Source organism: Pseudophryne corroboree, chromosome 3, assembly GCF_028390025.1.
Source record: "Pseudophryne corroboree isolate aPseCor3 chromosome 3, aPseCor3.hap2, whole genome shotgun sequence".
Lineage (NCBI taxonomy): Eukaryota > Metazoa > Chordata > Amphibia > Anura > Myobatrachidae > Pseudophryne > Pseudophryne corroboree.
Window position 1 is genome coordinate 29,313,370 of NC_086446.1, and position 13,440 is coordinate 29,326,809.

At 43.9% G+C, this 13,440-nt stretch overlaps 2 protein-coding genes across 2 annotated transcripts in view; one reads left to right on the forward strand and one right to left on the reverse strand.

Annotated features, from left to right (window-relative positions):
• LOC135054599 (gastrula zinc finger protein XlCGF48.2-like) overlaps nucleotides 1-4,859 on the forward strand; it is a 30,456-nt gene extending 25,597 nt beyond the window's left edge. The window contains exon 4 of the mRNA XM_063957787.1: nucleotides 1,940-4,859. Within this exon, the coding sequence (XP_063813857.1) occupies nucleotides 1,940-2,649 (710 nt within the window). The 3' untranslated portion in view covers nucleotides 2,650-4,859. The remainder of the gene's footprint in view (nucleotides 1-1,939) is intronic.
• Nucleotides 1-13,440, reverse strand: part of LOC135057102 (uncharacterized) — a 261,966-nt gene that overhangs the window by 77,760 nt on the left and 170,766 nt on the right. Inside the window, 1 exon segment of the mRNA XM_063963003.1 lies at nucleotides 10,407-10,432. Coding sequence (XP_063819073.1) covers nucleotides 10,407-10,432 — 26 coding nt within the window.

The following is a 13,440-nucleotide window of genomic DNA, read 5'->3' on the forward strand; positions in this document are numbered from 1 at the left end:
TACGCCACTGACGTTTAAGTGACAGTTTTTTTAGGTATCTTGCTAATTTAGAGTGCCACGGTTGACATCTATGCCTATGTGGAGTGTGATGGGTAGCTGGAGTCACTTCATCAAGGGCTATTTCTAGAGTCTGGGTCAGGTGTGATACAGCAGTCTCAGGAGAAGTGAATGCAGAAATAGGTGAGAGCAGTTGTTACAGAGAGGTGCAAAATACTTGAAAATTAATTGCATTAATATTACTGCAGGTTTGAGGTAGATTGGAGGACATTGAGTTTGTTGTAATGGAGTAGAGCATGCAGGTGACAAGGTTGTGATCTGAGAGAGGGAAAGAAGTGATAGTGAATTTAAAAACTGAGCATAGGCTGCTGAATACAAGATCAAGGCAGTGTTCCTCATGATGAGTAGAGGAGTCAGTCTGTTTGGGGAGGCCGATTGAGGTTAGAAAGAGCAGTTCAGAGGCATGAGCAGCAGATTTCGGAGTATCGATAGCGATATTAAAATCAAGCCATGTTTCTGTTGTAGCCAGCAGGTTGAAGTTATTAGATATGAAGAGGTCATGGATGGATGTTAGTTTGTTACAAACAGAGTGTGCATTCCATAAGGCACATTTTAGTGATTTAGAGGGGGATGTGATATTTATGAGTTCAACTGGATTTCTATATTGCTGAAAATCAGATGAATGTGAGTGGGGCAAGTGTTTGGGGCCTGGATTTGGTCAAATGTCACCAGCTAATAGAAGCAAGAGGGAGATAAATATAGTTGTAGGAGGTTTGTGAATTTTTTTTTTTATGGTGACAAGCTGTGGATGATATTGTTAAAGTATAAAGATAAGTAAAAAGCTTGTGACTGTTAATAAGAGGAGATGGGATAATTGAGACAGCATTGTGTAAAAGAAGGGAAAGTTGCCGGGAGAATGAAGGATGTAAGTGCTTTGAAGATAATTCTATGGAGTGCAATGAAGAAAAGCAATTTGTGATAAATTTTCAATTAGTGTTATGAATAAATTGTGTATGTGAATACACATTGACCAGTACAGCAGCTCCTAGATTGCACCTAAATGGATAATATGGCTAATTAATATAGGCTACCAGTGAGGCAAATGTTTAGCTGATGAAAGGTGATATATTACACTGTATTTGACTAGGCAACTACCAGCCCAGTATGCTATCATTAACTATGTCTCGCTGAGCAAAATCTTAAATATAATTATTAACAATTGCATGCAAATCATGATATTACAAATGTTGCTAAGTATAAATTGATTGCATTCCGTTTATACATATAAATTATGCATGTTATGGGTGTGTGACACTGTAAGCTCATAGGTTGGCTGAGGTAATATATCTGTCCTGATACTATAACACAGGGTTTCCTTACATTATGGGACATCTAGTAAGGGTGGCATCTTACTGGCCAGAAACGTATTCTGCTGAAGAGGGAAATCTTCTTAATCTCTAAGTGGTGGCTTCTCATGCTCAGAATGTTACATATCAATCTACATAAGTATAAATATGGAGAAAACAGCAAGATCCCCAAAGGGTGTGTGTGTCACCCTCCAAACCTAAGAAGAATACTATTTTATTGTCACCTGTAAATTGTATTTTATTCTGGTTGGTGATGTCTATTGTTCAATTTCATTGTGAGTGATATCACTGTGATGTCATTTGGAAGCTACTTATCTGCTACTACCTGCATAATAAATAAATGGGTTTCTTGCAACTCTGTAGTGTGCCTACTGATCCCTACTTTCCATGTTATATAGAGATAGAAAATGTACATCTTAAAGTAACAAAATAACATTCACTGATTTACAAATAAATATCTTGATTTTGACCAATTTGATGGTGATTTAGGACCTTTCACTGTTATCTTGATTAGAAAATTAATTTTTTTTTAAGAATAAGCGCTAATATTTCCATATTAATTTTATTCCCATCAGATGGATGTAACTTCAGAAATGTCTCAGATCATCATCTCGTGTTATCTTCAGACTGTGAAATAGAAGATAATGACACAACACAAGATTCTCCAGGAGAAAACCCTATTACTTCAATTGTACATCCAGTACATCATAGTGTGGACGTGTCATCTAATACCTCTAACCATGACCAGTTGTCTCCTGATAACTCGGATATTGGTCTGTCTATTACAGCTCTTACAGTAGATAAAATATTTCCCTGTCCTACTCGTGCCAAATGTTTTACACAGCCCACAGCTGTGACAGGTGAGAGGCCATTTCCATGTTCTGAGTGTGAAAAATGTTTTACACATAAATCAGATCTTGTTAGACATGCGAGACGTCACACAGGTGAAAGGCCGTATCCATGTTCTCAGTGTGGGAAATGTTTTACGCAGAAATCAGCTCTTCTCAGACATGAGAGAAGTCACACAGGTGAGAAACCATTCCCATGTTCTGAGTGTGGGAAATGTTTTACTGAGAAATCATCTCTTGTTATACATGAGAGAACTCACACAGGTGAGAAACCATTTACATGCGCCGAGTGTGGAAAATGTTTTACAAAGAAATCATATCTTGTTATACATCAGAGACATCACACAGGTGAGAAACCATTTCCATGCTCAGAGTGTGGAAAATGTTATACACAGAAATCACATCTTGTTAAACATCAGAGAAGTCACACAGATTAGCTATTGTCATGCTCTGATTGTTGAAAGCCATTAACAAGTTTTGAGTGAGGGAAATAACTGCTCTCATATCTTGGTAAACCATACTTTATTCACATACAAGTTATACTTTGTTTGCAAGTGGAATAAATCTTGTCACATCTCTTTTTCATTATACGGGGTTTTCAGAAAGTCCCTCTGCAGCAACTGTGTGCTAAGAAAGCCTCAACACAGAAAGTGTGCTATGTACAATAACATATTTTTAAGCGCTTTACATGAGATTAAAGAGAATTTGTTAACATTTTTATCTACAGTAAGTGTTGAAAGTATTGTCCCTCTCTGGCCTCCCACAGCTGCAGAGATTAGCAGCCAGAGACAAAACTCACTTGCGGAGGGTCTTTTTTTAACTCTCTGTATAAAGGATTGACTTGGCCTAACAGTCAAGTTTCTGCCTTACACTTATTCCTATGAAATGCAGCAAGGAGTCAAGAAGCGCAAAGTAATGTGAGGCCATAAATGGTCTCGTTATATTGGAGGTTTATTTACTAAAAAAAAAAAATACTATCAGACACCATCAGGGCACAACTGTAGTGAAAATAAGGACTCCTACAGACGTGTCCTCATACATCATGGCTGCAGTCGCCCCAAACAGCCTCTAGCATGCTAGGTCCTGTAAGTCTCATCTGGCTTCGGGCATCTTTTATGCCAAAAATGCATCTCGGTCGCAATGCGATGTAACTAGAACCCACTAAGAGACTGTTCTGATTAATTTTAAATGCAACACTTGTATATCTGTGTATAACTAAGTCTCTGAATCTTTATACAAAGTGCTATGATGCAGCAGCCACCATTTTTTTGCATTTTTTTATGCCATTTTCCATGCCAAGGGCTTTATATACAGACTCAGTCACACACAGATTGTCGCATATCAGGTGAATCAGTACAGTCTCCTGGTGCATCCTAGTTGCATCGCTTGTGAGTATTAATAAGAGAGATGGGCATAATTGAAATGGCAATGTGTACAGAAGGGTGGGTTGCAGGGAGAATGAAGGATGTAATTGGTTTGGAGATAATAACATGGAGTGTAATGAGGAAAAGCAATTTGTGGTACATTGTGTGTTTGACATTTTTTATTTATTTATGCTTAGAGTGTAATGGAGTTGCAATTGTTAAAGTTAACCATTCAAATACCTGTTTATTAGTGTTGGTCAGCTGTTCATTTTCAGTGTTATGAATAAACTGTTCAAAAACACAGGTACTCAAACTCGGTCCTCAGGACTCCACACAGGGCATATTTTGCAGGTCTCACAGAATCTCAAGCGAAATAATTAGCTCCACCTTTGGACCTTTTAAAATGTGTCAGTAAGTTATTAATACACCTGTGCACCTGCTGGGCTACCTGCAAACATGCACTGTGTGGGGTCCTGAGGACTGAGTTTGAGAACCTGTGATCTAAAGGAATACTATGGCTAATTAATATAGGCTACCAGTGAAGCAAATGTTTAGTTGATGAAAGGTGATAGATTACACTGTATTTGACTATACAAATACCAGCCCAGTATGCGATCATTAACTATGTTTCAACTAGCAACATTTTAAGTACAATTATTATTTTTTTATGTTGATGCTCTCTTTTATTTTTATGACGTCTTATAATTGTTTATAGAGTATGTTTCTTTATTCAAATTTCTTTATAATATATAATCTATTAGTATTTATTAGATACATATGTAATACCCACAGTTGTACTTATCATTCCATTCATACATATAAATAATGCAGGTTATGGGTTTGTGACGCTGTTAGCTCACAGGATGGCCGAGTGTGTCCTAGTCACCGCGTTGCAGCTAAGAGGCATTTTCGGCAAAACAAGTCAACAGATACTAGCAGAGTTGCACCAGACCTTGCGTCTGGCTTGCACCAAGCATCTTGTACTGCATAGCATATTGAGGCTATATGTATAAGAACACATCGGTATATGTGGGGTTCCTGGAACACTGGGTGGAATCACCATATGTATCATATGTGTCTGTAAAGAGACAGTGCTCTCTACTTCTCTTTCCTGAGCAAACAGGACGATGCTATAAAGATCTAGCTTTTTCAGGATTCATTTTGTGCTGTGTATACTGCTAATGTCATAAATGCTATATTGTAATCTTGATGTTTTATTGTACTCCTCTCTGACATCGTTATGTTTTGACTTTTTTTATTAAATATATTTTAAAAATGCTAAATTCCATTAGCTACTGTTTAGATCCAGAATATATCAGTACATGTGCAAATTTAAATACCCGCCCTGTTGTTATGTATAGCCAGACATATTGAGTGGCTGATCAGTAAGTGTGTGTGCTTATCAAAATCAGCTGCTCGGTCAGGATCCGAAGTCTTAAAGTGTGTACCCAGGGATTGGGGGCTGCGACCGGGAAGACTCAAAAAAACCCAATCATTTGATTGAGGACAGACACAGGTATATTCAATAGCTGTCGGGTCCTTTTCGACGGAAAGGACCCAACAGCACTCTATTCAATGCCGGGCCAAACCCGACAGGTTTGGCCCGGTCCCGACAGTGTCAATATGACTTTTTTTAAAAGTTGGATTGACATTGTCGGAAACGGGGCTAAAACCTGTCGGGTTTGGCCCTGCTTCCGACAATACATGCGGCTTGGCATGTATTCTGACAGCTTTCCGACAAGTCAGATTTCCCGACTTGTCAGAAAAAACGGGGCCCTAATGAATAAGTCGGAACCCCTTCCGACCTAAGTCTGTTGGAAGCTGCCATCTTTCCGACAAGATAGCTGGCAGCTTCCGAGTCTTATTGAATACCCCCCATAGCCACAGAGATTACTTATAGCTTCCATCTATACATCTTATAAATAAGAACATGTTTGTCTGATTGCTATAAACTCCTAAACCACTGGACCGATTATGATGTGGTTTTCACCATTGCGTAGGTTATTTACCCAGGCAGGCTTTAGGCTAAGTATCAAAATGATTGGATGTCAGGGAGCTGTAGGCGGGGCAAGTCAGCGGCGGCAGGCAAACATGCCTCAGTAGCAACCGATGAGAACATTGCGGCACATGTGTGAAATGAGAATAGCCCGGAGAGAGAACATCTCCTCTTAGAAGAATGAGAGAGCCAAGCTTCTCAGCGACTTCCACCTGAGCGGAACTGGGTACTGCCTCTACTGGGTTAAATATACATTGCGTTGTGCTGGCACAATCGTCCAAAGAGAAACATTGTGTGTACAGTATGTCTTATTACTATAGAGAAAATGGTGCAGAAAAAAAAGCGGATTCATTCATCTCAAACCATGAGAGGCAATGGCCCTCATTCCGAGTCGTTCGCTCGTTAATTTTCTTCGCATCGCAGCGTTTTTCTGCTTAGTACGCATGCGCAATGTTCGCACTGCGACTGCGCCAAGTAATTTTGCTATGAAGATAGTTTTTTTACTCACGGCTTTTTCTTCGCTCCGGCGATCGTAGTGTGATTGACAGGAAATGGGTGTTACTGGGCGGAAACACGGCGTTTTATGGGCGTGTGGATAAAAACGCTACCGTTTCTGGAAAAAACGCGGGAGTGGCTGGAGAAACGGGGGAGTGTCTGGGCGAACGCTGGGTGTGTTTGTGACGTCAAACCAGGAACGACAAGCACTGAACTGATCGCAGATGCCGAGTAAGTCTGAAGCTACTCTGAAACTGCTAAGTAGTTTGTAATCGCAATATTGCGAATACATCGTTCGCAATTTTAAGAAGCTAAGATTCACTCCCAGTAGGCGGAGGCTTAGCGTGTGTAACTCTGCTAAAATCGCCTTGCGAGCGAACAACTCGGAATGAGGGCCAATGTCTTAATGTCCTTAAGAGAACGTGGTTGACATTTTTCAGCCACACCGCTCATCACCCAAAGAACACCATACTTACTGGTGGTGGTAGCAGCTTGATTGTCCAGGACTGCTTTTCTTCTGCGATGTGTAATGGATTCTAGTCAGGATAGAATAACTCCAAATATGAAGATGCTCTGAAACCTCCTGGCATCTCCTTCCAACAAGATAATGATTACACCAACCTAAATCGCCTTCTCTGTGGGTGGAAAGACCTAACATCCAACTCACAAAACCAGAGCACTTACTGTAAAAATATGGGGTATTGGAACTGTAGCTCACTAAGTGTGCCCAGATTACACAATCACACAGGTAAGGAGTAAAGGAAGCTACAACAGCAAATGTACTGCACAAAAAGCACAAACAAGTGCAATACAAAAGTCTCTATAAAAATGGAAAAATGCAACACATTATATAACACAACAGACTTTATTTCTCTAACGTCCTAGTGGATGCTGGGGACTCCGTAAGGACCATGGGGAATAGACGGGCTCCGCAGGAGACATGGGCACTTTAAGAAAGAATTTAGATTCTGGTGTGCTCTGGCTCCTCCCTCTATGTCCCTCCTCCAGACCTCAGTTTGAATCTGTGCCCGGACGAGCTGGGTGCTGTTCAGTGAGCTCTCCTGAGCTTGCTGTAAGAAAGTATTTTGTAAGGTTTTTTATTTTCAGGGAGCTCTGCTGGCAACAGACTCCCTGCATCGTGGGACAGAGGGGAGAGAAGCAGCCCTACTCTCTGAAGATAGGTCCTGCTTCTTAGGCTACTGGACACCATTAGCTCCAGAGGGATCGTACACAGGATCTCACCCTCGTCGTCCGATCCCAGAGCCGCGCCGCCGTCCCCCTCGCAGAGCCGGAAGACAGAAGCCGGGTGAGTATGAGAAGCAAAGAAGACTTCGAAATCGGCGTCAGAAGACTCCGTTCTTCACATGAGGTAACGCACAGCACTGCAGCTGTGTGCCATTGCTCCATACACACCTCACATACTCCGGTCACTGTAAGGGTGCAGGGCGCAGGGGGGTGGGGCGCCCTGGGCAGCATATGGACCTCTGTTGGCAAAAGTAAGCATATATACAGTTGGGCACTGTATATATGTATGAGCCCCCGCCAAAAAGATATGTATTTTAGCGGGACAGAAGCCCGCCGTCGAGGGGGCGGGGCTTCTCCCTCAGCACTCACCAGCGCCATTTTTTCTCCACAGCTCCGCTGAGAAGAAGCTCCCCAGGCTCTCCCCTGCAGATCACGGTAGAAAAAGGGTAAAAAGAGAGGGGGGGCACATAATTAGGCGCTAAAAACACAAATACAGCAGCTACTGGGTTAACATTAAGTTACTGTGTTATTCCTGGGTTATATAGCGCTGGGGTGTGTGCTGGCATACTCTCTCTCTGTCTCACCAAAGGGCCTTGTGGGGGAACGGTCTTCAAAAAGGGCATTCCCTGTGTGTGTGGTGTGTCGGTACGCTTGTGTCGACATGTCTGATGAGGAAGGCTATGTGGAAGCAGAGCGGGAGCAAATGAATGTGGTGTCTCCGCCGACGGCGCCGACACCTGATTGGATGGATATGTGGAAGGTTTTAAATGATAATGTTAATTCCTTGCATAAAAGGTTAGACAAAGCTGAAACCTCAGGACAGTCAGGGTCCCAACCCATGCCTGATCCTATGTCGCAGAGGCCGACAGGTTCTCAGAAGCGCCCACTATCCCAAATTATTGACACGGATACCGACGTGGATTCTGACTCCAGTGTCGATTACGATGATGCAAAGTTACAGCCAAAATTGGCTAAATCCATCCGTTATATGATTATAGCTATTAAGGATGTGTTGCACATCACAGAGGAAACCCCAGTCCCTGACAGGAGGGTTCATATGTATGGGGAAAACAAGCCGCAGGTAACTTTTCCCCCCTCACACGAGCTCAATGAGTTATGTGAAAAGGCTTGGGAATCTCCAGATAAAAAACTGCAGATTTCCAAAAAGATTCTTATGGCGTATCCTTTCCCACCAGCGGACAGTTTACGCTGGGAATCCTCCCCTAGGGTGGACAAAGCTTTGACACGCATATCCAAGAAGGTAGCCCTGCCGTCACAGGATACGGCTACCCTCAAAGATGCTGCGGATCGCAAACAGGAGGTTACCCTGAAGTCCATTTATACACATTCAGGTACCTTACTGAGGCCGGCAATCGCGTCGGCTTGGGTGTGTAGTGCTGTAGCAGCTTGGACGGATACCTAATCTGAGGAACTTGATACCTTAGACAAGGATACTATATTAATGACCGTGGGGCATATTAAAGACGCTGTCCTTTATACGAGAGATGCTCAGAGAGACATTAGCCTACTAGGTTCTAGAATAAATGCTATGTCGATTTCTGCCAGAAGGGTCCTGTGGACTCGGCAATGGACAGGTGATGCCGACTCAAAAAGGCACATGGAGGTTTTACCTTACAAGGGGGAGGAATTGTTTGGGGAGGGTCTCTCGGACCTGGTCTCCACAGCTACGGCTGGGAAGTCAAATTTTTTGCCATATGTTTCCTCACAACCTAAGAAAGCACCGTATTACCAAATGCAGTCCTTTCGATCACAGAAAAACAAGAAAGTCCGAGGTGCGTCCTTTCTTGCCAGGGGCAGAGGAAAGAAACTGCACAATACAGCTAGTTCCCAGGAACAGAAGTCCTCCCCGGCTTCCACTAAATCCACCGCATGACGCTGGGGCTCCACAGGCGGAGCTAGGCCCGGTGGGGGCGCGTCTCCGAAATTTCAGCCACAAGTGGGTTCACTCCCAGGTGGATCCCTGGGCAATAGATGTTGTGTCTCAGGAATACAAGCTGGAATTCGAAGAGATGCCCCCTCACCGATACCTCAAGTCAGCCCTGCCAGCTTCCCCCTTAGAGAGGGAAATAGTGTTAACTGCATTTCACAAATTGTATCTTCAACAGGTGGTGGTCAAGGTTCCCCTCCTTCAACAAGGAAAGGGTTATTATTCGACCATGTTTGTGGTACCAAAACCGGCCGGTTCGGTCAGACCCATATTGAATTTAAAATCCCTGAACGTGTACCTAAAAAGGTTCCGGTTCAAGATGGAATCGCTGACAGCGGTCATTGCAAGCCTGGAAGGGGGGATTTTATGGTGTCTCTGGACATAAAGGATGCATACCTTCATGTCCCCATTTATCCACCTCATCAGGCGTACCTCAGGTTTGTGGTACAGGATTGTCATTACCAATTTCAGACGTTGCCGTTTGGTCTCTCCACGGCTCCGAGAATATTTACCAAGGTAATGGCGGAAATGATGGTACTCCTGCGGAAGCAAGGGGTCACAATTATCCCATACTTGGACGATCTCCTCATAAAAGCGAGGTCAAGAGAGCAGTTGCTGATCAACGTAGCACATTCTCTGGAAGTGTTACGGCAACACGGCTGGATTCTTAATATTCCAAAGTCGTAGTTGGTTCCTACGACTTGTCTGCCCTTCCTGGGCATGATTCTGGACACAGGCCAGAAAAGGGTTTATCTCCCGATAGAGAAGGTTCAGGAACTCATGACACTGGTCAGGGACCTATTAAAACCAAAACAGGTGTCAGTGCATCACTGCACTCGAGTCCTGGGAAAGATGGTGGCATCGTACGAGGCCATTCCCTTCGGCAGGTTCCATGCGAGGACCTTTCAATGGGACTTACTGGACAAATGGTCCGGATCACATCTTCAGATGCATCAGTTAATCACCCTATCCCCCAGGGCCAGGGTGTCTCTACTGTGGTGGCTGCAGAGTGCTCACCTTCTCGAGGGCCGCAGATTCGGCATTCAGGACTGGGTCCTGGTGACCACGGATGCAAGCCTCTGAGGGTGGGGAGCAGTCAAACAGGGGAGAAATTTCTAAGGTCTGTGGTCAAGTCAGGAGACTTACCTTCACATCAACATCGCTGATAAAGGCTAGGAAGGACATGACAGCTCAACATTATAACTGTATATGGCGAAAATATGTTGCTTGGTGTGAGGCCAGGAATGTCCCTACGGAGGAATTCCAGCTGGGCCGTTTCCTTCACTTCCTACAGTCAGGAGTGACTTTGGGCCTGAAATTGGGTTCCATTAAGGTCCAGATTTCGGCCCTATCCATTTTCTTTCAAAAAAAGATGGCTTCTCTACCTGAAGTTCAGACGTTTGTGAAGGGAGTGCTGCGTATTCAGCCTCCTTTTGTGCCCCCGGTGGCACCTTGGGATCTTAACGTGGTGTTGAGTTTCCTGAAATCACACTGGTTTGAACCACTCAAAACGGTGGAATTGAAATATCTCACGTGGAAGGTGGTCATGCTACTAGCATTGGCTTCGGCTAGGCGTGTGTCAGAATTAGCGGCTTTGTCACATAAAAGCCCCTATCTGGTTTTCCATGAGGATAGAGCAGAATTGCGGACCCGTCCACAATTTCTGCCAAAAGTGGTTTCATCCTTTCATATAAACCAACCTATTGTGGTGCCTGTGGCTACTACTGACTTGGAGGATTCCGAGTTGCTTGATGTGGTCAGGGCTTTGAAGGTTTATGTAGCCAGAACGGCTAGGGTCAGGAAAACAGAGTCTTTGTTTACCCTGTATGCTTCCAACAAGCTTGGTGCTCCTGCTTCAAAGCAAACTATTGCTCACTGGATCTGTAACACGATTCAGCAGGCTCATTCTGCGGCTGGATTGCCGCTGCCAAAATTAGTTAAGGCCCATTCCACTAGGAAGGTGGGCTCTTCTTGGGCGGCTGCCCGAGGTGTCTCGGCATTACAGCTTTGCCGAGCGGCTACTTGGTCAGGTTCAAACACTTTTGCAAAGTTCTACAAGTTTGATACCCTGGCTGAGGAGGACCTTGTGTTTGCTCATTCGGTGCTGCAGAGTCATCCGCACTCTCCCGCCCGTTTGGGAGCTTTGGTATAATCCCCATGGTCCTTACGAAGTCCCCGGCATCCACTAGGACGTAAGAGAAAATAAGATTTTACTTACCGGTAAATCTATTTCTCGTAGTCCGTAGTGGATGCTGGGCGCCCGTCCCAAGTGCGGACTTCTTCTGCAATACTTGTATATAGTTATTGCTGCAATAAGGGCTATGTTATTGTTGCATCAGGGTTGAACTGATGCTCTGTTGTTGTTCATACTGTTGACTGGGTAAGTTTATCACAAGTTATACGGTGTGATTGGTGTGGCTGGTATGAGTCTTGCCCTGGATTTCCAAAATCCTTTCCTTGTACTGTCAGCTCTTCCGGGCACAGTTTCTCTAACTGAGGTCTGGAGGAGGGACATAGAGGGAGGAGCCAGAGCACACCAGAATCTAAATTCCTTCTTAAAGTGCCCATGTCTCCTGCGGAGCCCGTCTATTCCCCATGGTCCTTACGGAGTCCCCAGCATCCACTACGGACTACGAGAAATAGATTTACCGGTAAGTAAAATCTTATTTACTGTCCCCCATAAAGTATGGTATCAGGTCTTTGGGTCAACACTCATTAGGTCGACCACTATTGGTCGACATACTCATTAGGTTGACATGACAAATGTCGACACATGACAAGGTCGACAAGAGTCTCACTTTTTTTCCATTTTTTTAAACTTTCATACTTTACGATCCACTTAGACTATGATTGGGAATAGTAACCAAAGTTCACTCGCCATGCGAGGGGACACAGTGCACTAATTGGGTATCCGTGTGGTCGACCATGTTATGGTTGACAACCAATAGTGGTCGACCTAATGACTGACATTGACATGGTTGACACATGAAAAGGTCGACATGAGTTAAAAAAAAATCCTTTTGGGGAACTTTTCCATACTTTACGATCCACGTGGACTATGATTGGGAACGCGAGCCATGCGAGGGGACGCGGTGCACTAATTGGGGTTCCCCGTCACTTTATGCAGAAAACGACAACAAAAAAGTAAAAAAACTCATGTCGACCTTTCATGTGTTGACCATTTGTACATGTCGACCATGCCAATGTCGACCAATAGTGGTCAACCTAATGACTGTCGACCATAACATGGTCGACCATTCATACCGGAACCCACTAATTGGGGTTCCCAGTCACTTTACGAAGAAAATGACACCACATTTTTTTTTCAACTCATGTCGGCCTTTTTCCATGTCAACCTAGTTACTGTCGACCCAACAATCCACACCGATAAAGTATATACCAGTCTAGAGGCAAGCAAGCACAGTTCCTGTATCTCGTCATTCAGTATGGAGAGTCCAGATGGTATAAGGATAATCCTGTAGACAGGCTCACTACTGCCTTCTTTAAGGGTCCCATATGCTTTTCCAAGTCATTCACCAGTGTGGTGGGTTTCTGGGTCTCGGGCACCCTGCTTCAGAAGGCAGATACACAGAACCAGCAAGCTATCCCTGATGGAGTGATGCCTTGCACATGTTCTCACAGATGACACAGGTTTTCCCAGCAGAAAGTTTCCATATATAACCTAGATGCTGGTAGTGATCAATATCTCAACACCAGACCTGATCAATAACACACCTTGCTGAACTTTTGCTGCTCCTTTCTAAAAGGTCTCCAATCCCCACAAGGGTTATACCTGCCGTTCAGGACTGTGGTGGTTTCTGCTTATTAGGTGTGCATAAATATGGGTTGGAGATGGGAGAGATGAAGGCCAGGTTCTGTGCAGGTTACTGCTAAAGTCTGAAGCTGGGTACACATCTAAAGATATAGCTGTCTGTCATCTGCTACCATACAGACACATCAATTAACCATTTACTCCCAAATGCTGGAAAACAGATAAAAATGATTGTTCGGATAAATTTGGTAAATCAAGTGGACTTAACCAATTTGAATAGCCATTGTCTGTTTTCCAGTGTTTGGGAGCAAATGGTTGATAAATGAGTTCCCATACATTACCAGAATTTTGTTCCCACCAGACAGATTGGACAGATAAATCTTAAGGTGTGGACCCAGCTATGGACAG